The sequence below is a fragment of the Cololabis saira genome, chromosome 13 (assembly GCF_033807715.1).
Source record: "Cololabis saira isolate AMF1-May2022 chromosome 13, fColSai1.1, whole genome shotgun sequence".
Lineage (NCBI taxonomy): Eukaryota > Metazoa > Chordata > Actinopteri > Beloniformes > Belonidae > Cololabis > Cololabis saira.
Genome location: NC_084599.1, coordinates 3,985,707 through 4,010,178, shown reverse-complemented (window position 1 = coordinate 4,010,178; position 24,472 = coordinate 3,985,707). Strand labels below are relative to the sequence as shown.

Below are 24,472 nucleotides of genomic sequence, written 5' to 3'. Positions count from 1 at the left end.
GAGACTGGAACTGCATGTTGACAAGCCACAAAGCTTCTGGGAGAATGTCCTTTGGACAGATGAGACCAAACTGGAGCTTTTTGGTAAGGCACATCAACTCTATGTTCATAGACTCAAAATCCAAGCATACGAAGAAAAGAACACTGTCCCTACGGTGAAACATGGAGGAGGCTCAGTAATGTTTTGGGGCTGCTTTGCTGCATCTGGCACAGGGTGTCTTGAATGTGTGCAAGGTAAAATGAAATCAGAAGACTATCAAGGCATTCTGGAGAGAAATGTGCTGCCTAGTGTCAGAAAGCTTGGTCTCAGTCGCAGGTCATGGATCTTCCAACAGGACAACGATCCAAAACACACAGCCAAAAATACCCAAGAATGGCTGACAGAAAAGCGTTGGACTATTCTAAAGTTCCTTCCATGAGCCCAGATCTGAATCCCATTGAACATCTGTGGAAGGAGCTGAAACATGCCATTTGGAGAAGACACCCATCAAACCTGAGACATCTGGAGCAGTTTGCTCATGAGGAGTGGGCCAAAATACCTGTTGACAGCTGCAGAACGCTCATTGACAAATACAGAAATCGTTTAATTGCATTGATTGCCTCAAAAGGTTGTGCAACAAAATATTAAGCTTTGGGTACCATCATTTTTGTCCAGCCCTATTTCATTAGTTTTTTTTTTTTTAATAATTATGTTAATCAACAATTCAAAAGTAATGGCTGATTTTGATTATTTAATTTTCAATACATTTTTATTTATTGTTACTTTTGTAAGTTTCAAGTGATTTCAGTGAGAATTGTGGGTTTTTCCTTCTTTAACTGAGGGGTACCAACAATTTTGTCCACGTGTATGTATATATATATATATATGTATATATATATATATATATATATATATATATATATATATATATATATATATATATATATATATATATATACTGTATATACATACCTAAGTAATAGATTGTTAATGCAATTCATCATCCTTACACCTCATAAAGAGGGATTCTTTATATCTTTTCTTGAATGTAGTCACACTTGAGCATTGTTTTATGTCCTCATTGATACTGTTCCATAGTTTTACTCCGCATGCTGAAATACAGAATGATTTTAAAGTTGTCCGGGCACTTGGAGTTTTCAAATTTGTTATAAAGTTATAAAGTTATAAACCCCCTTCCTCTCTGAGAACATCATTTGGATATTTCCAGTGATGTTCTTGAAAATCTACATGTAAAATATTGAAAGAATTACTCAACAAAAAAAATCATCTACTCCATCCCAGTCTACATTTCAGGATGGCGCATTAACGATAACAGAGCCTACACAAATTGCTAATAAATTCAATGATTTCTTTATAAATGTGGGTCCACTTGAAAGTGTTCATGGTTCTCCTTCTAACTCTATAAATGAAGGGTATCCCTCTTTAAATAATTTTGAACCAATAAAGCCTTGGGAGGTACTTGATATTATTAAGAACCTTCATTCTTCTGCTGGCCATGATGAAATTACAGCCTATCTGATCAAAGAAAGTCGCACCTACAATTATTGTTCCTTTAACATTTATTTTTTCTTTGTCACTTGAATCTGATATTATCCCACAAGATTTAAAACTTGCCAGGGTCATCCCACTGTTTAAAGCCGATGATCCATCTGTATTTTCAAATTATCTTCCTATATCAATTCTCTCTTGCTTTTTTCGCCCGGTGAACTTTAATCCCAGTAGTCATGTCAAGTAATTCAACATGCGCATGGTGTGAAACTATCAAACAATGAACACAGCATCGGAGAGCAGCGGCAGCTTTAACAAGGCGCTAATTTTAAAACTCCTGAACTAAATTAACTTTTCTTTGGAGAAAATGCTGCAAGAGGGGTCACTAAGAGCCGGGGACACTGCACACTTCTCTGCCCCACCCGCCCCCGCTGACCTCATGAACAAAACAAACATGTGGAAGTGGCCGCCTGAGAAACCAGCTCAGAAGCTACAGAATCACAGTTCACTTCATACAAACAGGGGGCTGAGCAGGACTGTTAAGGCTGGAAAATACTCGCTGTTTGAGCCTGTGTTTATGCTGCCATATGCGTTAATGTCTGCTCACACATACAACCAGTTGCGTTAAGAAACGGATCTCGCTCACGCGAGGAGAGCACGTCATGCTGTAATACACAATTATGATTCCACCTATTACAGACGTCGCTGTTAAAGTACATGTGGCAGGGTGCAGGATTGGGGCAGGGTTTGCAGGGGAGAGAGGGAGTGCGGGGGAGTGGAGAACAGGTGACGCGGCTGGAACAGCTGACGGTGCACAGGTGTGTCTAATCCCTCTCTGTGTATTTCAGTAGTGTGCGGGCCCTGGAGACAGGGGAGGAAGGAAGCAGAGTGGAGCTCTGCTGCAGGGACAGAGCTGAAGGTGCTGCGTACAGACCTGTGCCTGGCTGAGTCACGTCTGTGTGATTACGAATAAACGATTGATCATTTCTCCTCAAACCCTGTGTCTGCTGTCCTGTCTGGTGACCCCGTAGCAGCGAGCCTTGCTACAGTACATGTACAATATTCTAGTCCCCCCTCAACTCCAGTACTGGTTATTCCAGATGAAATGATGATGTTTATAAATCAGACGCCAGCACAGTTATGTTTATGAACATTTGAAAACTGGATGGTTTATTAACCGCTAAACCACATTTTAGGAGAAAATACAACAATTTGTTGAAAAGCTACATTTGGAATCAAGTGTCATCATTGAATTTTACTTAGATTTTATTTTATTTAGTTCAGATAATAAATAACATTTGAAGTTTTAAAACTAAGAACATTTAATCGTCCTTGGTTGTTGGAGTTACTCAGGAGGTTTTTGTTGAGATAATGACATTTGTTTTTCCAGATAAAATAAAATAAAACCATATGGATTTGTTTAATGACTGATGTAGGAGTCTCCAGTAGTTTGGGGGATAAACTAAACCAGAGACTGAAACGGAGCTGCAAAACTTCTGCTTCATGAGGTCGATACAGAGTCCAGCTCAAACCGGTTCAATCCAGACACACAATTCCACTAAAACACATTCATATTTGTGTTTTTGCTTGAACATTGTAGTTGATGTTATAGTTTTCCTTTACTCAGTAGTTTCCAGCAGTTCTCTCCTTCTTGTGTTTTGTCCGGTCGTGTTAAACCGAGTTTACACTGCGCCCCCAAGTGGCGGCGGCCGGTATGACACGTACCGGCCGCGTCGCACTGAACCAGGAAACGCTCGGTCAAAGTGAAAGTTAATCTGCAGCAACACATCTGGAAGATCAGGCGTTAAACGGGCCTGGTGAGGTGATCCGAGGACGGAGAACAACTGCTAATAACCGGATCAATACTTAAAAGTTTATTTCACTCCTGAACTTTGTCTTTTGACTCAAACAGGTGAAGGTAAGAACTTATTCTCACTTCTGATTTACCTGCAAACTTTGATCATTCTTGTGTCTGAAGACAAATCTACATGGTTGTTAATGACATTTTTATTGGTTTTATTATTGATCAGAAACACCGTGATGATCAGCCGATGATTAGTTTTCTTCATCGATCAAAGTTTGGAGTTTTTATTTACTGGAATGAATCTGTCGTCTCCAGCATTAAAGTCAGACTGCTGTTTCCTGTGGGGCCTTTCAAAATAAAGCGTGTTTTCTGGAGGAAGTGGTTTGCTGCTTGTGTAAGTGTTGTGTGATGAGTCTGTGAAGGAGGAGGACACGTGTCTCTGCAGGACAGTTTCACCTCTGAGCTTCTTCACATTTACAGGAACCAGACTCATGTAGAGGCCCAGTCTCTTTCTGCTTGGTCAAGATATTCAACCTCCTGTTTGTGCAGTAAAAAAAATGAGGAAAGTGCTGAGAGTCAGTAATTAAGCAAAGTGTATTCATGAAGCACATCTAAAAAAGAGATATTACTGACCAAATTTCAAAAAAAGAAAGAAAGAACATTCAGTGACCAGAGGAGGATTAAGGAAGTCATGGGCCCCTTGGCTATTTTTTCTCTGGGGGCCCCCCCTATGCATCATGTTCTCCCAGAAAAAAATAATTTTGTGCCATATGTAACAGTGCACATGGCAGCAGAACTCATTTACTATAACAGCCTTTAGTTGTAACAAAAATACTACAGAAAGCCATTTAAAGTACATCTGAAAGCTTAAAGCTTTCTGAACCAAGACACATCTGCAACAGCAGCACAGACCACACACACACACACACACACACACACACACACACACACACACACACACACACACACACACACACCACCCTGTTCTATAGCATAACACACTCTCACAGAGGCACAAATCAAGCAGTGGGGCAGAGGAATACAATTTCAACGTGTGTGTGTGTGTGTGTGTGTGTGCGTGTGCGTGTGCGTGTGCGTGTGCGTGTGCGTGTGCGTGTGCGTGTGCGTGTGCGTGTGCGTGTGCGTGTGTGTGTGTGTGTGACAGTAATGTAACAGAACTACAGCCCAGTAAATAAACACAACTTACTTTGCTCTCTTTCTTGTTTTCCTGGATGAGAAGTCTTTGATGAGGCTGGTAAAATCCAGTTTTCTAAGAATATCACTCTCAATGCTCATCAAATACGGTGATTGAGTCTGCGTTAAATCGACGCAGAGCCTACGCCGTAAGGTACGTGCCGACACGCACCGTACGGTGTTCGTCGCCGCGTACCCTACTCCGTAGGCTCTGCGTAGGTGTAACGCAGAACCATAAATCAGGCTTTAGATTGACAGGCGACAGCATTATGTCGGAAGAACGACAAATCAATGAGCTGATTGGATAGAAGTGACCCATGTTTGCCCAATCAGTGCTTTTTGTGCTTGGTTATCACCCCACGGACCAATAGAGTTCACCTTTTTTTATACCATTGTAGTGTATTTACATTTATAAAAAATATCTTGACCAATCCAAGGGCCCCTCCACACGTGAGGCCCCTAGGCTGCAGCCTAGGGAAGCCTGTGCATTAATCCGCGCATGTCAGTGACAACAAATAAATCACAAATTTGACCTGAAAACACAGATGCAAGAAATGACAGGATTAGGGGACTGGGAAAGCTAGTGAATAGAGGTGAGTTTTTAATCTTAAAGGTGGAGATAGTGGGGGCACATCGGATGTCTGAGGGTAACTGGTTCCACAGCAACGGCCCTATCACCTTTCAGCTTCAGCTGTGACCGCGGCACAGCTAGTTTTCTTTGACTACAGGAGCTCAGGGACCGGTGGCTGACTGGAACTGAAGAAGGTCAGTGATATAAGCAGGGATTTGCCCTTTTAGAGCCTTAAAATCCATAAGTAAAACTTTAAACTTAATTCTAAAATATATGGGGAGCCAACGCGGGGAAGCCAAGACAGGGGTGCCATGTCCACGGTTCCTTGTACCAGTCAGCAGTCTTGCTGCAGCATTGTGGACCAACTGCAGGCGTGTTAATAAAGACTGGGGGAGGCCACGGTGGAGGCAATTGCAGTAGTCAAAGCGAGACGTAATGAATGTGCAGATTACTTTTTCCAAGTCATTATAGGTTCAAAACGATTTAAGGTGGGAGATGTTACGTAGCTGATAAAAACTCTTTTTAACACCAGAGCTTATCCGTTTATCAAAACTGAGCCCTGAATCCAGTATAACCCCCAGGTTTCTGGCGTGGGATTTAACATGCAGGGTGAGGTGAGCTAGTTTACTTGCAACAGAGTTTGTTGATTTAGGAGGACCAAAGATGATGACTCTGTTTTAAACTGGAGATAAATGTTTGACATCCAGACTTTGATATCTGCAAACAGTCCAGGAGAGACTGTACAGAGTTAGTGGATTTTAGTGAGAGGTACAGTTGAGAGTCATCTGCATATACATGAAAAGAGATATTGTATTTTCTGATGATGTCACCAAGGGGAAGCATGTAGAGGCAGAAGAGCAATGGGCCTAGTATGGACCCCTGAGGGGCCCCATAGGAGGCAGAGGCAATAGATGAGGAGAACCGGTCAATGGACACAGATAATGTCCTATGTTTAAGATAGGAATTGAACCAGTCCAGGGCTGTCCCCTTAATGCCTAGAATGTTATGATCCACAGTGTCGAATGCAGCACTAAGATCTAATAAGATCAGTTGCATTTTCCCCTGGATCTAAAGTGTGCAGCAGACCATTAGTCACCGTAAGTAAGGGTGTTTTGGTCCTGTGAAGGCTCTAAAACCAGACTGAAAAGGTTCTACAATGTGCATGTTTAAAAAAGGGAGCAACTGAGAAAAAAAACTGCTTCACAGCAGCTCGGATCAGTGAATACGGCTGTATCAGTGACTTCCAGCAGGATCAGCTGAACTCTATACAACACCAGTAATGTGTGTTTCCTCTGCAGATGAAGGTGTGTGTGTGAGCTGATGTGGACGTGAATTCAGCAGAATGGACCAGTGTGAGGACGGAGAGGAGGGAGTCCCTCCCTCTAAAACCTCTCTGTGTGGGGAACATGAGAGTCGGAGCAAAGCTCAGAGGTGAGATGAGAATCTCTAACTGTCCCTGACTCTTCTGCATGTCAGAGCTCAAGACTCACATCACCAAACCTCATTATTACAGGAATAAACCTGGACCTGGACCTGGACCTGGACCTGCACCTGGACCTGGACCTGGACCTGGACCCGGACCAGGACCTGGACCTGGACCTGGACCTGGACCAGGTCCTGGACCTGGACCTGGACCCGGACCCAGCTGTGTGTCCTTGAAGAGCGACCAGTCAAAGGAATATGTTATTAACTTCAAAGGAGACCAACGTTCTGCTGTAAAGAGGTGAGTATATTCAAATACTGCCAATGATTTATGTTTAATACTTTTTAAATAGACTGAATATTTCTATCTGTATAACTTATTTTCCATATAAATAGAATATTTACATTTTAAACTTGTCTTCTGTCAGGTTCCATCAGAAAAGAGAATCTCTTGAACATGAACCCAGCTGTTTGTCCTTGAAGAGCGACCACTCAAATGATAGATTGATTAACTTTACAGGAGACCAACAGTTTTCTTCAGAGAGGTGAGATGTATTTAAACACATTAAATGTATGTAAATCAGTCCTCATGTTAGGAAATGTCCACATTTCTTCCTGAGTAGATGAGTGTAGTCCTGGACCCCTGTGGTCCTCCATCACCTGATGGTGATCTGAGCTTCCTCCTTATAGATCTTGTAGAGAATCCTTTTCGGGACCTCGACATTAAGTTTTTCCTTCATCCGCGGACTTGAAGAAAAACACTGGAGTCAGGTTTCGGTTGGTGTTCCGTCCAAATAATGTGCAGGGGCCTCATTTATAAAGCTTGCTTGCGCACAAAACAGGGCTTGAAAGATGCTCAAGCCACCTTCTATGCAAAGGTTGGGATTTAAAAAGAAAAAACTAACCATAAAATTGCGTATCTTTACGCCAACCCTGACCCTCCCGTAGGAACAGTCTTAAGATATGGGGAACTGGCGACGCAGGCGGTGAGGTGGTGAAATGAAGGCAGATTCATGTCATACTCTTAATAATGTCATCACATATCAGACTTATAATATAATAGCGCTGATCGTGTCCCTCTGTGTTTGAAGCTCAGCGTCAGTCAGGACTCTGGTGCTGCTGCTGCAGCCGCGGTGTAGGACACGCCGGGAACCTCCTCGTCATCCACCGCGACAACCGTAGAGTGACTGAGGACAGAACAAATGAGGGGCTCTGTAGAGCCCCTAAAGGGACACTGATTTTTTTTAATATATAATGAGTTTTACGCACGCGTGAAACCTTTACGCTTTATAAATCACAGTCCAGCTGGAAGGCTGCGCAGCTGAATCCGCCTCATATCCCGCCCTCTACACGCCCACTTTTTACCTTAAAAGCGTAATGCAAAGTAGTATTTGCATATGAATGAGCCTGCTGAGCATGCGCAGTGGTTTCCTGCAGCCTGTTAGGCGTCAGAATGAATGAGAAGGTGTCCAGCCACCGTGCCACTAAATTTCACTGAGATCTGAGATGTAGATGTTGTGGATGAGGTGGAGGACAGGAAAACTACATTATTTGGTGGTGACAGTAAAAGTAGAAAAATTATATAAATAGCAGGCTATAAAATAAAGCGAGTGAGTGGCAGCACGCCGTTGCTGCGCTAAACGCCGTGAGTGACCCGACGCAACAGGGGGGACATGTCCCCCCGTCTTCTCAAAATCATGTTTTTGTCCCCCCCACTTTTTACAGTTAAAACTAACGGTAGGCTCATCCTGTAATTGCAAATCATCAACACACCCTGTGCGAAAGCCGGCCCGGCCGCCTCGCTTCACCCCCCGCTCCCCCCTCCCCTCAGAGCTGCTCTAGGCTGATTTATGGTTCCGCGTCACCAACGCAGAGCCTACGGCGTAGGTGCGCGTCGCCGCGTACCCTACGGCGTAGGCTCTGCGTCGTTTTAACGCAGAACCCTAATTTAGGCTTACACCCGCACATAAAGGTTTCACGCGTGCGTAAAACTCATTATATATATGAAAAAAAATCTGGGTCCCTTTAGAGCCCATAAACGCTCTACGGACCCCCTCATTTGTTCTGTCCTAAAGCGGTGGGTGAAGGAGGTTCCCGGCGTGTCCTGCACTGCGGCTGCAGCTCCAGCAGCACCAGAGTCCTGACTGACGCTGGGCTTCACACACAGAGGGACAGGATCAGCGCTATTTTATTATAAGTCTGATATATGTTGTGATATGTGATGACATTATTAAGAATATGACATGTATCTGGCTGCATTTCACCACCTCACCGCATGCGTCGCCAGTTCCCCGTGTCTTACGTAAATTCTTACAGGAGGGTGAGGGTTGCCGTTGGGATCCGCAGATTTTTCGGTTAGTTTTTTCTTTTTAGATCCGAGGCTTTGCGTAGATGGCGGCTTCCGCAACTTTCAGGCACTTTTTCTGCCCAAGCAAGCTTTATAGATGAGGCCCCAGGTCTTTATTGCAAGAATTACAATCAGTACCAATACACAGGAGAGCCGGCTTCCCGGTGACCGACTCTGAAAACTTTCATCGAGTCCTCCTTATATACTATCAAGGGGCCTGGGGACCACACCCCTTAGTTTTATGATCACATCCCATATCCTTCTATTACTTCCCTCACGTCTATTTTACCGGAGGAACAACAAACAATCATTCAGTTATTTTAAACCTTTATTCACCCTCCCCTGCATCTTTTATCAACAACAGGTGTCGTCTCCCGAGTCTTGTGTCTTCCCTTAGAATCTTGAGACCATTTGAGCACTCAAGGGGAGGATTCCCCGAGTGACACTTGTTTATTACAAATTTTGGTGTAAATTGCTCAAACAAGGGCTATCTCTAGACACCTGGGGGTAAATCCACAAAGAACAGATTGCGCCCGCAAATAGCGCTGTGAATTGCGCCGCATTTGCGCCCGCAATTTGCCCCGCTTTAAGGTCCTATTCACAAAAGATTTTGCTCTAATGATATACCGGCGCAAACACGCCCATAAAGTTTTGGAGCTGAGTGCAATTTTCCCTTGTCTGAGTAAGTGAGCGGAGCTGTTTCCAGTGTTCTCCATATTTCAGCACACAGATTGGTCCATAATGAAAACTGCAGAAATAAAAAATAAAGCAAGTGAAAATAAAACGCTGTGAGGCGCAAGGGCGCAATTTCCACTGGGAACAGGGGGGACATGCCCCCCCACTTTTCAAACTCATGCTTTTGTCTCCCCCCCCCATTTCTTTTTTACAGTTTAAGAACTAATGGTAGGCTCAGCCTGTAAATCCTCAAGACACTGTCCCTCCTCCCTCCGTGCTGTTCAAGGCTGATTTATGGTTCCGCGTTAAATCAACGCAGAGCATACGGCTAAGGTTACGCGGCGACGCGCACCGTACAGTGCGCGTCGCCGCATCTTTCAGGCCCTTTTTGTGCGCAAGCAAGCTTTATAGATGAGGTCCCAGATCAGGATCTGACGGTAATTCATGTTCTGTGTTTTGCTACACACACCTACAGGTCAGCTGTTAAACACACACATTCTAGATTTATATGTTTATATGGTGGAATTGTTTGTAATAAAGCAGCCCCTACTGTATGGATGAATCCTGAGCTCCGTGCTGTTATTTTTAAATCTGAGATAAGTCCACAACCCCACTTGATCTGAGTGTCTACAGTCATGTCTGACTGTAGATTTCACCCTTAATATCATTCAGTATCACACAGGCTTGAATGATATTGAAGAGAGAGATAGAAACATAGACAGAGCGGGAGTGAGGAGTGAGTTTGCGCGCAGTTAATACACGCTTCGAAAAGACGGTATTTGCTCCACTATTTTTGCGTGTGGCAAATAGCGCTGGCCTTTGTGAATTAGACGGTTTTTGCAATGAGGCTTATTTGCATAGAAAGGGGGCAATTTTGCGCCGAATGTATGAATATTACCTAATTTACATGCATGCAAATGGCACAGGCGCACAATGCCACTATTTGCTTGGCAGCGCAGTTTGTGGTGCAATTCGCCCTTTGCGGGTGCTTTGTGAATTAGACGCTCTCTTTTTGTGTCATTTGCACCGGTTTAGTGGCTGCAAAAGCCGCGCAATCCTTTTGTGGATTTACCCCCTGGTGTGATATATGACGCCCTTTATACCCAAAAAGGGGAGATAACTTTGCACACAGGGAGTGTAGCTTCTCGCAGGAGGCCGCGTGTGCTCTCTTCCAATCTGAGCCCGAGACAGGCAGGTTTTTTACAGCATACAACATTCCTTTGCATTGAGCAGAGTTACAGTGACTACAAGGGAGATGCAGATGGGGAGAGAGATACACACACAAACTGAGACAGAGAGAGAGAGATACACACACCTCCCTCCTTTTTCTTCCTCCCTTAGCTTAAAGTTCATATAAATCCTTCTGAAGTAGAAAGTTCCCAGCGCTAGATTTCAACCAAATGACTATACATACATAAAAACAATTCCTCTACAATCTTCATTCCTGACAGGAGCTTTTTCCTCTGTTCAACACATCTGGAGGACTTTCCAGAGGACTGATCCTGATGATGATCCAGAGTTCCTCTTACTGATCCTGATGATGATCCAGAGTTCCTCTTACTGATCCTGAAGATGATCCAGAGTTCCTCTTACTGATCCTGATGATGATCCAGAGTTCCTCTTACTGATCCTGATGATGATCCAGAGTTCCTCTTACTGATCCTGATGATGGTCCAGAGTTCCTCAGCTGCTTCATGTCTCCATCAGTTGTCCATGTTCCTGGTCTTGTTGTAACTTTTCACTGAGGTCACATGTTCTCAGTGGATCAGCAGGACTAGTAAACCTTCACCACCACCAGTCCTCTGATGGACTGTCCTCATCCAAACAGGACTTCATGGACCTTCAGCTGGTGTTTGTCTCTGTAAGGACAGACATGATGTGAGCTAATTCTTCCTGGTTCCTCCACAGAGTGGACCAGCAGAGCTCAGAGTTCCCCAGTGGTCCGTCTGTCCAGCAGCATCAGACCCAGCTGGACTCCATATTTCTGGTCTGTACATGAACAACAACTGCTTCTCCTTCTGTTCTGTTGATGTTTGTCTCCATGCTGGTCTCTGGAGACCAGTGGACTGTCAGTCTGTCCAACATGGCTCTGATGTTTGTCTCCATGCTGGTCTCTGGAGACCAGTGGACTGTCAGTCTGTCCATCATGGACCTGATGTTTGTCTCCATGCTGGTCTCTGGAGACCAGTGGACTGTCAGTCTGTCCAACATGGACCTGATGTTTGTCTCCATGCTGGTCTCTGGAGACCAGTGGACTTTCAGTCTGTCCAACATGAGTCTGATGTTTGTCTCCATGCTGGTCTCTGGAGACCAGTGGACTGTCAGTCTGTCCAACATGGGTCTGATGTTTGTCTCCGTGGTTTCGGTCTGATTGTGTCCTTCATGTGTCTTCTGTTCCAGCTGCTGGAGGACAACATTGTCCTGTTTGTGAAGAACGAGCTGAAGAAGATCCAGAGGGGTCTGAGTCCAGATTACCCAGAATCCCTAGAGCATGTGTTGCTTGGTGAGGATAGAGAGCAGAGGAGGAGCAGCAGAGAGGCGTTTGTGAAGATCACAGTGAACTTCCTGAGGAGAATGAAGCAGGAGGATCTGGCTGAGCATCTGCAGAGCAGTAAGAGGATTTCTCTGAACATTTAAGCTGCTGGATAAATTACCCAGAATGCCTCAGGAGATGAACAACATTCACAGATCAGCCACAACATTAAAACCACTGAAAGAGGAAGGGAGGAACTCTGCCCATCTGGTTCCAACAATGTTCTGCTGGAATCAGATCTGCATTCTTGATCCACATGAAGGTTATTTTGACGTTGACACCAGGCTAAACATTTCTGCAGACCAGTCACCCCCACATGGTCCTGGTTTTCCTCTTCCAGGAATCCTGCTGAACTCCAGATTGTCTTGTCAACTGCTCTCTTCAGACGGGTGTCTTCCCCACCGCCTTTAAAATGGCAGTGGTGAAGCCCCTTCTGAAGAAGAGTGGGTTGGACCCCAATGTTTTAAATAACTACCGGCCTGTATCCAACTTACCGTTTTTAAGTAAAATTTTAGAAAAACTTGTTTTTAACCAAGTGAATGAATTTTTAAACTCAACACACATTTTAGAGGCTCATCAGTCCGGTTTTAGGATGAACCACAGTACAGAGACAGCACTTTTAAAGATTTTAAATGACATCAGGTGCAATTTAGATAACCAAAAACTCACAGTCTTGGTTCTGCTGGATCTAACCGCCGCCTTCGATACAGTAGACCATCACATTTTATTAAACAGACTGAAGCACCTGGTCGGCCTCTCTGGTACTGTTCTTAAATGGTTCACGTCCTACCTCACTGATCGAAGTTTCTTTGTAAGTTTGGATACATGTTCCTCAGGAATCTATAAGATAAGGTGTGGGGTTCCCCAAGGGTCAATTTTAGGTCCAACTCTTTTTAATCTGTACATGCTGCCCCTTGGGGACGTCATCAGGAGACACGGCATCAGCTTCCATAGTTACGCTGACGATACGCAACTGTACATCGCCGTGTCTCCTGATGACACTGGGCCAATTGATGCCCTTTTTAACTGTATTTTAGACATCAAGTCATGGATGGCAGCAAACTTCCTACAGCTCAACCAGGGCAAAACAGAGATTTTACTCATCGGTCCTGAAGGCCAGAGAGAGAAACTTTTACCAAAGTTACAGGATTTTAAACCCTCAAAATCAGTTAAAAATCTGGGCGTGATTTTTGACTCTGAGCTCACTTTTATTCCACATATTAAAAACATAACAAAGATAGGTTTTTACCATCTTAAGAACATAGCCAGAGTCCGCCCGTTTCTCTCTCAGGCCAGCACGGAGGTGCTAATGCATGCTTTTATCTCATGTCGTTTAGATTATTGTAACGCCCTGCTCTCTGGTCTTCCCAAAAAGAACATGTACAATCTACAATTATTACAGAACTCAGCCGCACGCGTGCTGACGAGGACCAGAGGGCGGGAGCACATTACACCTGTTTTAAAATCGCTGCATTGGCTCCCCGTGCGCTTCAGGGTTGATTTTAAGGTTATTCTACTAGTTTTTAAGTGTCTTAATGGTCTTGGGCCTTCTTATTTGTCTGCACTACTTTTACCCTATCGACCCTCGCGGACCCTGAGGTCCTCCGGTGCTGGCCTTTTAACCATACCAAAAGTTAGAACCAGGACACACGGGGAGGCGGCATTCAGTTTTTATGGTCCCCGATTGTGGAACAGCCTCCCGGAGAACCTCAGGGCCGCAGAGACTGTTGATGTTTTTAAAAAGAGGCTCAAGACCCATCTCTTTAATCAGGCTTTTAACTGACTCATTTAACTATTTTAAATTTCTTATGCTCACCCTTATTTTTATTGGATCTTACTGCTCTGTTTTATATTTAGTTTATCCTTTTTTATCATATTTTATTTTCATTGTTTTATCTTAATGTTTTATCTAAATATTTTAGTCATTATTTATGGTCTATTTTATACATTTTACTGTCTTATTCCTTTAGTTTTTAATGTCTTGCTTTTTAGACATACTTTTAGGATTTTATGTTATGTTATACTTTTTAAAACTCTTTTAGTGTATTTTATCCTGCTTTCTTGTAGCTTTTAGCTCCAGTGTTTCCTCATGGGGAGCCTCCATGCTGGGAGTGACTCTGGCCTGCAGGGGGTCGTCCTGGGGGTGGTTCTGGCCTGGATGGTTGTGGAGCTCTGCACCACGGCTTCACCGCTGGGGTGTGGACTCCTCTATCCGTCCGGGCCGGGATGGTCTCTGTGGGCCCCCCCCCCTTGTAGCTGCGGGCTATGGGACCTCCTGGCGTGGACGGCTCCCCGTTACCGTTTCCTCACCTGGATCCTCTGTGCCTAGCCATGTCTGCACCGTGTGTCTGTGTGTGTCTGTCTGTGTGTGTGCGGGGAGGGGGGAGGGGGAGGGCGGGGGGGAGCATTAATACATTTTATGTTTATGTTTTATGGAAAGCACTTTGTGTTACATTTTTTTGTATGAAAGGTGCTTTATAAATAAAGTTTGATTTGATTTGATTTGATTTTGATGATTCTACAGGTTATTTGATCAGATAATCTTCTGGTGTTTTCCAATCCTAAACCTGGAAAATCCACATCACAGACACCACAATAATAACAAGAACACAACAACCCACAAACCAACAACCCACCAGGGCTGTACTGCTAACATCCTGGTACTAGAAACTCCAGGACCCCAGATGTTCTTGTCACTTCCACGTCCTGAATGTTTTGGTGGTTAAAGTGATTCTACTCAGTATTGGACAGCTCATCGTAACGTTGAGAGTCGATCAGTGTCGGTTCACATGCTGATTCTTTAGGAGAATTAAGTTGAACTTTATAAAACACTAAATGTTGTTTTTTTTCCATGTGTATTCAGATATTTCTGCTCCAGTTTGTAAAAAGCGTCTGAAGTCTAAGCTGAAGAAGAAGTCCCAGTGTGTGTTTGAGGGGATTGTTAAAGCAGGAAACCCAACCCTTCTGAAGCAGATCTACACAGAGCTCTACATCACAGAGGGAGGGACTGGAGACGTCAACGATGAACATGAAGTCAGGCAGTTTGAAGCAGCATCCAGGAAACCAGACAGAGCAGAAACAACCATCAGACAGGAAGACATATTTAAACCCCCACCTGGAAGAGATGAACCAATCAGAACAGTGATGACGAAGGGAGTGGCCGGCATCGGGAAAACAGTCCTAACACAGAAGTTCACTCTGGACTGGGCTGAAGGCAGAACCAACCAGGACATCCAGTTCCTGCTTCCATTCACCTTCAGAGAGCTGAATGTGCTGAAAGATAGAAAGTTCAGCTTGGTGGAACTAGTTCATCACTTCTTCACTGAAACCAGAGAAATCTGCAGCTTTGAGTTCCAGGTCGTGTTCATCTTTGACGGTCTGGATGAGAGTCGACTTCCTCTGGACTTCCACAACAATGAGGTCCTGACAGATGTTACAGAGTCCACCTCAGTGGATGTGCTGCTGACAAACCTCATCAGGGGGAACCTGCTTCCTTCTGCTCATCTCTGGATCACCACAAGACCTGCAGCAGCCAATCAGATCCCTCCTGAGTGTGTCTCCATGGTGACGGAGGTCAGAGGGTTCACTGACCCACAGAAGGAGGACTACTTCAGGAAGAGGTTCAGAGAAGACGAGCAGACCAGCAGGATCATCTCCCACATCAAGACATCACAGAGCCTCCACATCATGTGCCACATCCCAGTGTTCTGCTGGATCACTGCTACGGTCCTGGAGAACGTCCTGGAAACCAGAAAGGAAGGGGAGCTGCCCAAGACCCTGACTGAGATGTACATCCACTTCCTGGTGGTCCAGGCCAAACTGAAGAAGGTCAAGTATGACGGAGGAGCTGAGACGGATCCACACTGGAGTCCAGAGAGCAGGAAGATGGTGGAGTCTCTGGGAAAACTGGCTTTTGAGCAGCTGCAGAAAGGAAACCTGATCTTCTATGAAGCAGACCTGAGAGAGTGTGGCATCGATGTCAGAGAGGCTTCAGTGTACTCAGGAGTGTTCACACAGATCTTTAGAGAGGAGAGCAGCCTGTACCAGGACCAGGTCTTCTGCTTCATCCATCTGAGTGTTCAGGAGTTTCTGGCTGCTCTTCATGTCCATCAGACCTTCATCAAGTGCACAGGTTAGAGCATGTTGTTGGGATTAAAGGGACAGCTCTATGTTGGTTTAAATCATACCTATCTGACAGGTTCCAGTTTGTTCATGTACATGAGGTTTCTTCAGAACAGTCAAGGGTCTGTTATGGTGTTCCGCAGGGTTCAGTGCTAGGGCCAATCTTGTTCAGTTTATACATGCAGCCGTTGGGAAGTATAATCCAGAACCACGGCATACACTTTCATTGTTATGCTGATGATACGCAGCTCTATTTGTCTATGAAGCCGGATGAAACAGAACCGTTAGTTAAACTTCAGGCATGTCTTAGGGACATCAAGGACTGGATGTCCAGAAATTTCCTGCTTCTAAATTCAGATAAAACAGAGGTTATCATTCTTGGTCCAGAGCATCTTAGGAAGGGATTAGATGGTGTTGCGATGGCTTCCAGTGCAACTGTGAGAAATCTTGGTGTTATTTTCGATCAGGATTTGTCGTTTAAACCATATGTCAATCAGGTTTGTAAAATAGCCTTTTTCCATCTCCGTAATATTGCAAAGATTAGGAAAATCCTCTCACAGAGTGATGCAGAAAAACTAGTTCATGCGTTTGTATCTTCTAGACTAGATTACTGTAATGTGTTGTTAGCAGGATGTCCAAGTAATTTGCTGAATAGGCTCCAGCTGATCCAAAATGCAGCAGCACGAGTACTGACAGGAATTAGCAGGAGAGACCACGTCTCTCCAGTATTAGCGTCGCTCCATTGGTTACCCGTAAAATTCAGAATCCAATTTAAAATTTTATTACTTGCGTATAAAGCCCAAAACGGCTTAGCTCCGCATTATTTGCAAGACCTGATAGTGCCTTATGTTCCTGTCAGAGCTCTCCGTTCTCAGAGTGCAGGTTTACTTGTAGTTCCTAGAGTATCTAAATGTAGATTTGGAGGGCGGGCGTTCTGCTATCAGGCGCCACTACTATGGAACCAACTTCCAATCTGGGTTAAGGGGGCTGACACCACCTCCACCTTTAAAACTAAACTTAAAACATTTCTGTTTAGTAAAGCCTATAGTTAGTGTTAAGTAAACCTCTAGCTGGTGTTGGTAAATCTCTAGGTAGTGTAAACTTTAGTGTGTCAGAGTCGCTCCTGTGGTTTCTTGTGCTGGCCCCCCCTTCTCCTCCCTTTTCTCTCTTTTGTCCATGTTGCAGCATCCTTTGCCGGACACCGGAACCTGCAGGTGGTCGTGGGTGGCTTGTAGCTTGCATTACGGAGCACAAGTCTTTCCCCGACCCTGCACCCCAACCTGGGACTTGCTGATTGGGCCGGAGCTTCGGGAGCTGCGTGCTGGCCTGCGGTCCCCACCCCTGGTCATCCCGTTGCTGCCCCCCCCTTCTCCTCCCTTTTCTCTCTTTTGTCCTGCAGGTGGCCATGGGTGGCTTGTAGCTTGCATTACGGAGCACAAGTCTTTTCCTGACCCTGCACCCCAACCTGGGACTTGCTGATTGGGCCGGAGCTTCGGGAGCTGTGTGCTGGCCTGCGGTCCCCACCCCCGGTCATCCCGTTGCTGCTTCCACCTGCCTGCTGTGCTGTTGCCGTCCCTGACCCACCAGTCTGGCCCTCGGCAGGAGGGTCCCCCCTGATGAGCCTGGTCCTGCTCAAGGTTTCTTCCCTCCTAAAGGGGAGTTTTTCCTTGCCACTGTTTGGCTTAAGGTTTTTCTCCCACTAGGGGAGTTTTTACCTGCCATTGTTTATGTAATAACTGCTCGGGGGTCATGTTCTGGGTATGGGTCTCTGTAAAGCGTCTAGAGACAACTCTGTTGTATTAGACGCTATATAAATAAAATTGAAATTGAAAATTGAAATTGAAGTCTGGAGTCAACCTGCTGGAGGAACAAAGAAACACCTCCAGGTGGTTTAAAACCAGAGCACACACTCACCTCTATCAGACAGCTGTAGACAAGGCCTTACAGAGTCCAAACGGACACCTGGACTTGTTCCTCCGCTTCCTCCTGGGTTTCAAACTGGAGACCAATCAGACTCTCCTACGAGGTCTGTTGGAACCAAAACAAAGAAGATCACAGAACAATCAGGAAACAGTTAAATACATCAAGAAGAAGATCAGTAAGGATCTGTCTGCAGAGAGAAGCATCAACCTGTTCCACTGTCTGAATGAACTGGACGCTGGTTCTCTGGTGGAGGAGGTCCAACGGTCCCTGAGGTTTGGACGTCTCTCCACAGATGAACTGTCTCCTGCTCAGTGGTCGGCTCTGGTCTTCATCTTACTGTCATCAGGAGATCTGGAGGTGTTTGACCTGCAGAAATACTCAGCTTCAGAGGAGGTTCTACGGAGGCTGCTGCCGGTGGTCAAAGCCTCCAAGAAAGCTGTGTAAGGACAAACACGGACACACCTGTTTTAGTTACAATCACATGTTGTGTTCTTGGAGGAAACCAGTTAAATTCACTGTTCAACTTAGTTCAGGTTCATGTGGGACCAGTTCTCCTCAATGATTCATCTCAGGAAACTTTACATGCAGAGAAGAGAAATGCAGCTTTGATCAAGACTGTAGTGCAGCAACACTTATTGATTAATAGTTGAATTGATCAGTATTCATTTAAATTCTATGATTCATTCATTTGTTGAATTAAATAATCAATGTTTAAATTACATGATGATCTCTCTTGAATCTCCTCCTCAGGTTGAGTGGTTGTAACCTCTCAGGGAACATCTGTGCAGATCTGTCCTCAGTTCTCAGCTCTCAGTCCTCCAGTCTGACAGAACTGGACCTGAGTAACAATGACCTGCAGGATTCAGGACTGAAGAAGCTGTGTCCTGGACTGGAGAGTCCACACTGTCACCTGGAGTCTCTCAGGTCAGAATCCACCAAGTGGTCAACTGTGGAACGTTAGAACTGTTGTTGATATTGAATGATTGTTGATGAGAGTTTTAATAACTCTAACTGGGTCCACATCGGGTTGAAGCGCTACAGACAGATCGGTCAGAACTGTTTGAGGATGATGATTGAGGAGAAGAGCTCCACCAAGTCCACATAAACGTCTGTTTGGAGTTTAGTCAGCTTCAGGTTATTTCAGGCATCTGGGGTGTTTTTTTCTTCCTTTAATTGAAGAGTATCAACAAGTTTTTCCACATGTGAACAATCTTTAAGCTCCACTCTCTAATCTGATCTCTTCTTTATCAATTAAAGTTCTCAAATAAGATGTTTACGTCACACTTTGAAATGTTTCCTATTTAATATTGAATTCGTTTCCATAAAATGATCAAACTGGAGCACCAATAACTGTCAAATGGTGACGACCTCAGCAGCAGAAGTGTCTGTTCTTCTAACCTCGACTTAGTCTTTGTCTGGATGTCCACAAGGTGCTGGACTGATCAATATTCTGTCATTGATCCATTTCTGATCATCTGACCTTGAATAAAAACCAGCAGATTGTTTCTGGAGACTTCAGAACATTTCAGACCAAACGACGTCCCTGGAAACACGAACGCTGTTTGGTTGAGAAAAGCTCAAATTCAGCTCAAATGAAGCTCATTAAAGTGATCTTTAAACACAGCTGACTTATCTGGTTGTAAAACTCACTGAAGTGTTGAGGACAGACACGTCAGTCATGGAATGTGATGTCACATGTTCAGGTCACATGATGCTCTTCACACGTCTCTCTCCACATCTGGATGCTGTCGGCCTCAGCAGCAGTGGGACTCTTTGGATGTTGATGTTCATCCACAGGTTTAGTTCAGTCTGAAACGTCTCAGCAACATTTGTTGGATTCAGAGTGAATTCCAGTGTTTCTGCTGATCCTCTGACTTTTCCTTCAGCGACATCATCAGGTGAACACGAGGACAGAGTCGGCTTTAGTCTCAGAGCAGTTCTCTCAGAGTCTCTGCATGTGTGTTGTGTTGTGTGTCTGCAGGCTGTCAGGCTGTCTGATCTCAGAGGAAGGCTGTGCTTCTCTGGTCTCAGCTCTGAGCTCCAACCCCTCCCACCTGAGAGAGCTGGACCTGAGCTACAACCATCCAGGAGAGTCAGCAGGGAAGCTTCTGTCTAGACTGGAGGATCCCCGCTGGAGACTGGACACTCTCAGGTATAAACACAGAAGGACATCAGTGTGCTGGACTCTTCATGGTGTTGTGGACATCATCTTTGTGGCTCTCTGGCTTTGAGCAGATGGAGCTGCCGCAGCTCATCTGCATTTACATGTTTTATACACCCCTCTTCCATCCTGTTCCTTCCAGCTGTTGGCCTTTTGTTACAAACCATATCATGTCTGAATGTTTTCCATGACACTTTGAGCAGAAATCTTTCAGCAGATGGAGCTGCTGCAGCTCATCTGGTGCTGCAGCAGAGCTGATAGATGCAGTTCACAACTCTGAGCCGTTCTTGACCCAGTAAACATCCCAGAACCACAGCAGTGTGGTTTTCAGGCCCATCACAGCACAATAACAGCTGCACCTTCACTCATCCATGACACGGTCTCCTCCTGCTGCTGATTCAGCAAAGATGAAATCAGATGAGAAGAATGTGTTGAAACTGTGCTGGAAGGTGACGACCACAGGACAGACTTCAGAGATGCTGCATTCAAGTGCATCTGTCCAAGTGTTGGACTGTTCCTTCATCAGAGTGTGAGAGCCATGTAATGTCCATGTTTGCTGAGAGAGACTGTGCTGGTCTGACCCCCCTCCTCCTCCTCCTTTCAGGGTGGAGCCTGCTGGACAACAATTTCTGACACCAGGTCCGTGGAAGTGTAAGTGGGTTTTTATTTCATTCACACATTCAACCATCTTCACACTGACACATCACTCATTCATGAGTCCATCAATGATCAATGACAGATCAATAATAACTGCAGCTGGGTTGTTTGTTCTCTCCATCAGATTCCTGTCAACTTACCATCGACACAAACACAGTCCACAACAACATCCAACTGTCTGACAACAACAGGAAGATGATGTTTGTGTGGGAGGATCAGTCATATCCTGATCATCCAGACAGGTTTGATCCCTGTCCTCAACTGCTGTGTAGAGAAGTTCTGACGGGTCGCTGTTACTGGGAGGTCCAGAGGAGAGGAGATGTTTCTGTATCAGTGAGTTACAGAAGCATCAGAAGGAAAGGACCCTCTAATGACTGTGTGTTTGGATGGAACGATCATTCCTGGAGTCTGTTCTGTTCTGATGGTGGTGGGTACCGTGTCTATCACAATAACAGAGTAACGTCTTCCTCCTCCTCCTCCTCTTCCTCAGTCTCTGACAGAGTAGCAGTGTACGTGGACGTTCCTGCTGGAACTCTGTCCTTCTACAGCGTCTCCTCTGACAGACTGATCCACCTCCACACCTTCAACACCACATTCACTGAACTTCTCTGTCCTGGGTTCAGGTTCTGGCCCGGTTCTGGTTCTGGTTCTTCAGTGTCTCTGTGTTGAGTTCAGTCTCAAGCGTCTCCTCCTGTCAGAGAAACTGTCTCTGTTGGACAGATAGTTGAGTCTGTACATGTCTGTCTCTGTTCCCATCAGAACACCTGAATCACAAATAATTGCATACTTTAATATTTAATATCTTAATTTACATGTGCAAAAATGAGTAGGAAGAAGTGTAAACTTATTTAATTCTACTCCCATTTACTAATCATTTATTAACACGTATTTATAATAACTAACTATATTATAATTATACTCACACACTTACCTATACATACATACATACATACATACATACATACATACATACATACATACATACATACATACATACATACATACATACATACATACATACATACACACACACACACACACACACACACACACACACACACACACACACACACACACACACACACACACACACACACACACACACACACACACACACACACACACACACACACACACACACACACACACACACACACACACACACAGACATACATACATACATACATACACATATATATATATATATATTATATACACATGCATATATAAATATACACAAATCTACCCGTTCACCAATAGTGTTATATCAGGCCCCTCAAGCCGCTAAACCCCTTCCTCTTTGTACCTTGTTGTGAAAATCATGTTTTTATATTTGTTTTTAAACTGGTTAATGTTTGGACATTGTTTTAATTCTGACTCCATTCTGTTCCATAGTTTAACTCCACTGACTGATATAGAAAATCTTTTCATTGTTGTTCGTGTTCGACGAGTCTTAAAATTTAGAGTCCCCCTTAAATTAAACCTCCCCTCTCTTTCATAAAACATTTCCTGTAAGTGAGATGGTAATAAGTTGTTCCTAGCTTTATACATGAATTGTGCTGTTTGGAATTCTACTATGTCAAAAAATGTGATTATTTTAGAATTGAAGAATAATAAATTGGTGTGTTCTCGAAAACCAGCATTATGAATTATCCTTATGGCTCTTTTCTGCAGTATGAATAGTGGTTGCAGTGAACTTTTATACATTATTCCCCAAACCTCTAAACAGTAACTTAAATAAGGCAAAATCAGGGAACAGAACAGAATGCGGAGTGATTTGCTATCCAGGAATTGCTTTGCTTTCTGCCGGTTCTTGTCTTATATTCACAAAAAACAACAAACGCTATAAGGATTAGCCATCAAAATCATTTTATAATCTTTATCATTCACAATTAAACATTTTGGGAAGCTTAACTGGCAAGATGTTTAAAAATGACAGAATTGAGTAGTTTCCATCTCTAACAGTTTAATTCTTATCCAATATCCCATGATGATATTCTGTCTTGACTCTTAGAATAATTGTTAGCTCATTTCTATTATTTTATTTACTTTCTGCCACTTTAGTTCTTTTCTTTATAAATTCTTTAGCGTACTTTATTTTGCGAACACCTTTATAATCCATATATAACCGCTTTTCCGTTTCTTAGCCATTTATTTTAGAAGACAGTTTTTTTTTAATATAAATTCTTTAGATGTGACATCTATATATCATCATCCCAGTTATGCATCACTTAATCGTTTTAAAGGCATTTGATTATCTTTTGTCGTCCTAATAGACTTCCGACTACCATCGGACACTGAAGACTGGTAAATGGTCGTTTATTAAAAGTCCACTTATTGTCCAAGTGTGTATCAGAGGCTTGGACACCACCAGTGGACTTCAGACAAACAATATGCATGAGTTTGTGTCATCGGCCTTCACTGGGCCACGAACAGAAGATGTGCACATTGTTTTCTGGAAAAGCGTCTCAAGACAGTTGAAGCAGTCTGGCCTGTAGGACAGCAAGTATTTAATGTCCCTTACCCCTTATCTCCCCCCGTCTGTAATAGTCAGTTATGTTTCATAACATCACCTTAAATATGAAATAAATCTAAGCCAAACCAAACAACCTCCATAAGAAACATTTTGATTACCGTAACACACTGAAATATCAGAGCCAGAGAAATCATACATGTTGACCCAGTGTCGACATGACCCAACTCCAGTCCCCTTTCTTCATCTTTAGGAGAGGGCGGATGATTTCTTGGCACCACCTTAATACGTTTTAAACTACGGCACATATTTCATCTTGTTTGGAAGTCCATAAATAAAGACAAGTGCAAAATATTTGTGATCATTATCTAATATGAAATACCATACTTCAGTTTTGTGTCAAACACAAATAAAATATCAGTTTTTATTTAAGCAAGTCCCTCCATGTAAAAAAAAAAAAGCTTTAAGGAAGAGAGGGACCTCAGCCCCCATTACCATCAAGGGAGTGGAAGTTGGAAGAGTGGACTCCTACAGGTACCTGGGGGGACACATTAACAACAAACTGGACTGGACCGGCAACACCGAGGCTTTTATCAGGAAGGGGCAGAGCAGGATTTTTTCCTGAGAAGGCTGAGGTGGTTTAGAGTTTGTAACAAGCTACTGAGAATGTTCTACCAGTCAGTGTCTCCAGTGTCCTGTTCTTCGCCGTGGCCTGTTGGGGAGGAAACATCTGTGCCAGGGACGTTACCAGGCTGAACAAGCTGGTGAAGAAGACCAGCTCGGTGGTGGGGACTGGGTTGGACAGCCTGGAGGTGCTGGCTGAACCGAGGATGGGGAAAAAACTGGCGGCCATGTTGGCCAATCCCTCCCATCCACTGCACATGGAGCTGACGGGGATGAGGAGCAAATTCAGCGACAGATTTGTCCTCCCCCGTCAGAGCACAGAGAGATTTGGACAGTCTTTTTTTCCAGCTGCACTCCGACTCTCCAACCAGGCCCTGCAGGCACAGGGAGACCTGGAGCTGGAGCTGATCGGTAACTGACTTGGACTTTTATCTGCACATGATGCACTTTGGCAAACAACTACCAGCACTTCGTGTTT

General features: G+C 44.2%; 2 protein-coding genes across 3 annotated transcripts in view; both read left to right on the top strand.

Moving 5' to 3' along the window:
* The window catches only part of LOC133457973 (NACHT, LRR and PYD domains-containing protein 3-like), a 132,557-nt gene that overhangs the window by 48,595 nt on the left and 59,490 nt on the right, over positions 1-24,472 (top strand). The gene's annotated exons all lie outside the window — the stretch shown is intronic.
* LOC133457974 (protein NLRC3-like) lies at positions 3,241-22,853 on the top strand. Of its 2 annotated transcripts, XM_061737390.1 has the most exons (11): positions 3,241-3,406; positions 6,356-6,488; positions 6,571-6,780; positions 6,908-7,024; positions 11,410-11,488; positions 11,902-12,112; positions 18,372-18,519; positions 18,830-19,003; positions 20,061-20,231; positions 20,845-20,891; positions 21,022-22,853. In XM_061737390.1, exons 2-11 carry the CDS (start codon positions 6,400-6,402, stop codon positions 21,564-21,566), a joined length of 1,791 nt encoding a protein of 596 aa, XP_061593374.1. In that variant the 5' UTR covers positions 3,241-3,406; positions 6,356-6,399; the 3' UTR covers positions 21,567-22,853. The 2 variants fall into 2 exon arrangements, with proteins under 2 accessions (XP_061593374.1, XP_061593373.1); XM_061737389.1 differs by lacking the exons at positions 18,372-18,519; positions 18,830-19,003; positions 20,061-20,231; positions 20,845-20,891; positions 21,022-22,853 and adding an exon at positions 14,898-17,776.

Bases quoted from the DNA above. Each gene is read 5' to 3' on its own strand.
- LOC133457974 (XM_061737389.1), top strand. From the start codon at position 6,400: ATGGACCAGTGTGAGGACGGAGAGGAGGGAGTCCCTCCCTCTAAAACC. The intron at 6,489-6,570 runs GTGAGATGAGAA...TCATTATTACAG, and splicing joins AGTCGGAGCAAAGCTCAGAG to GAATAAACCTGGACCTGGAC. The intron at 11,489-11,901 runs GTCTGTACATGA...CTTCTGTTCCAG, and splicing joins AGCTGGACTCCATATTTCTG to CTGCTGGAGGACAACATTGT.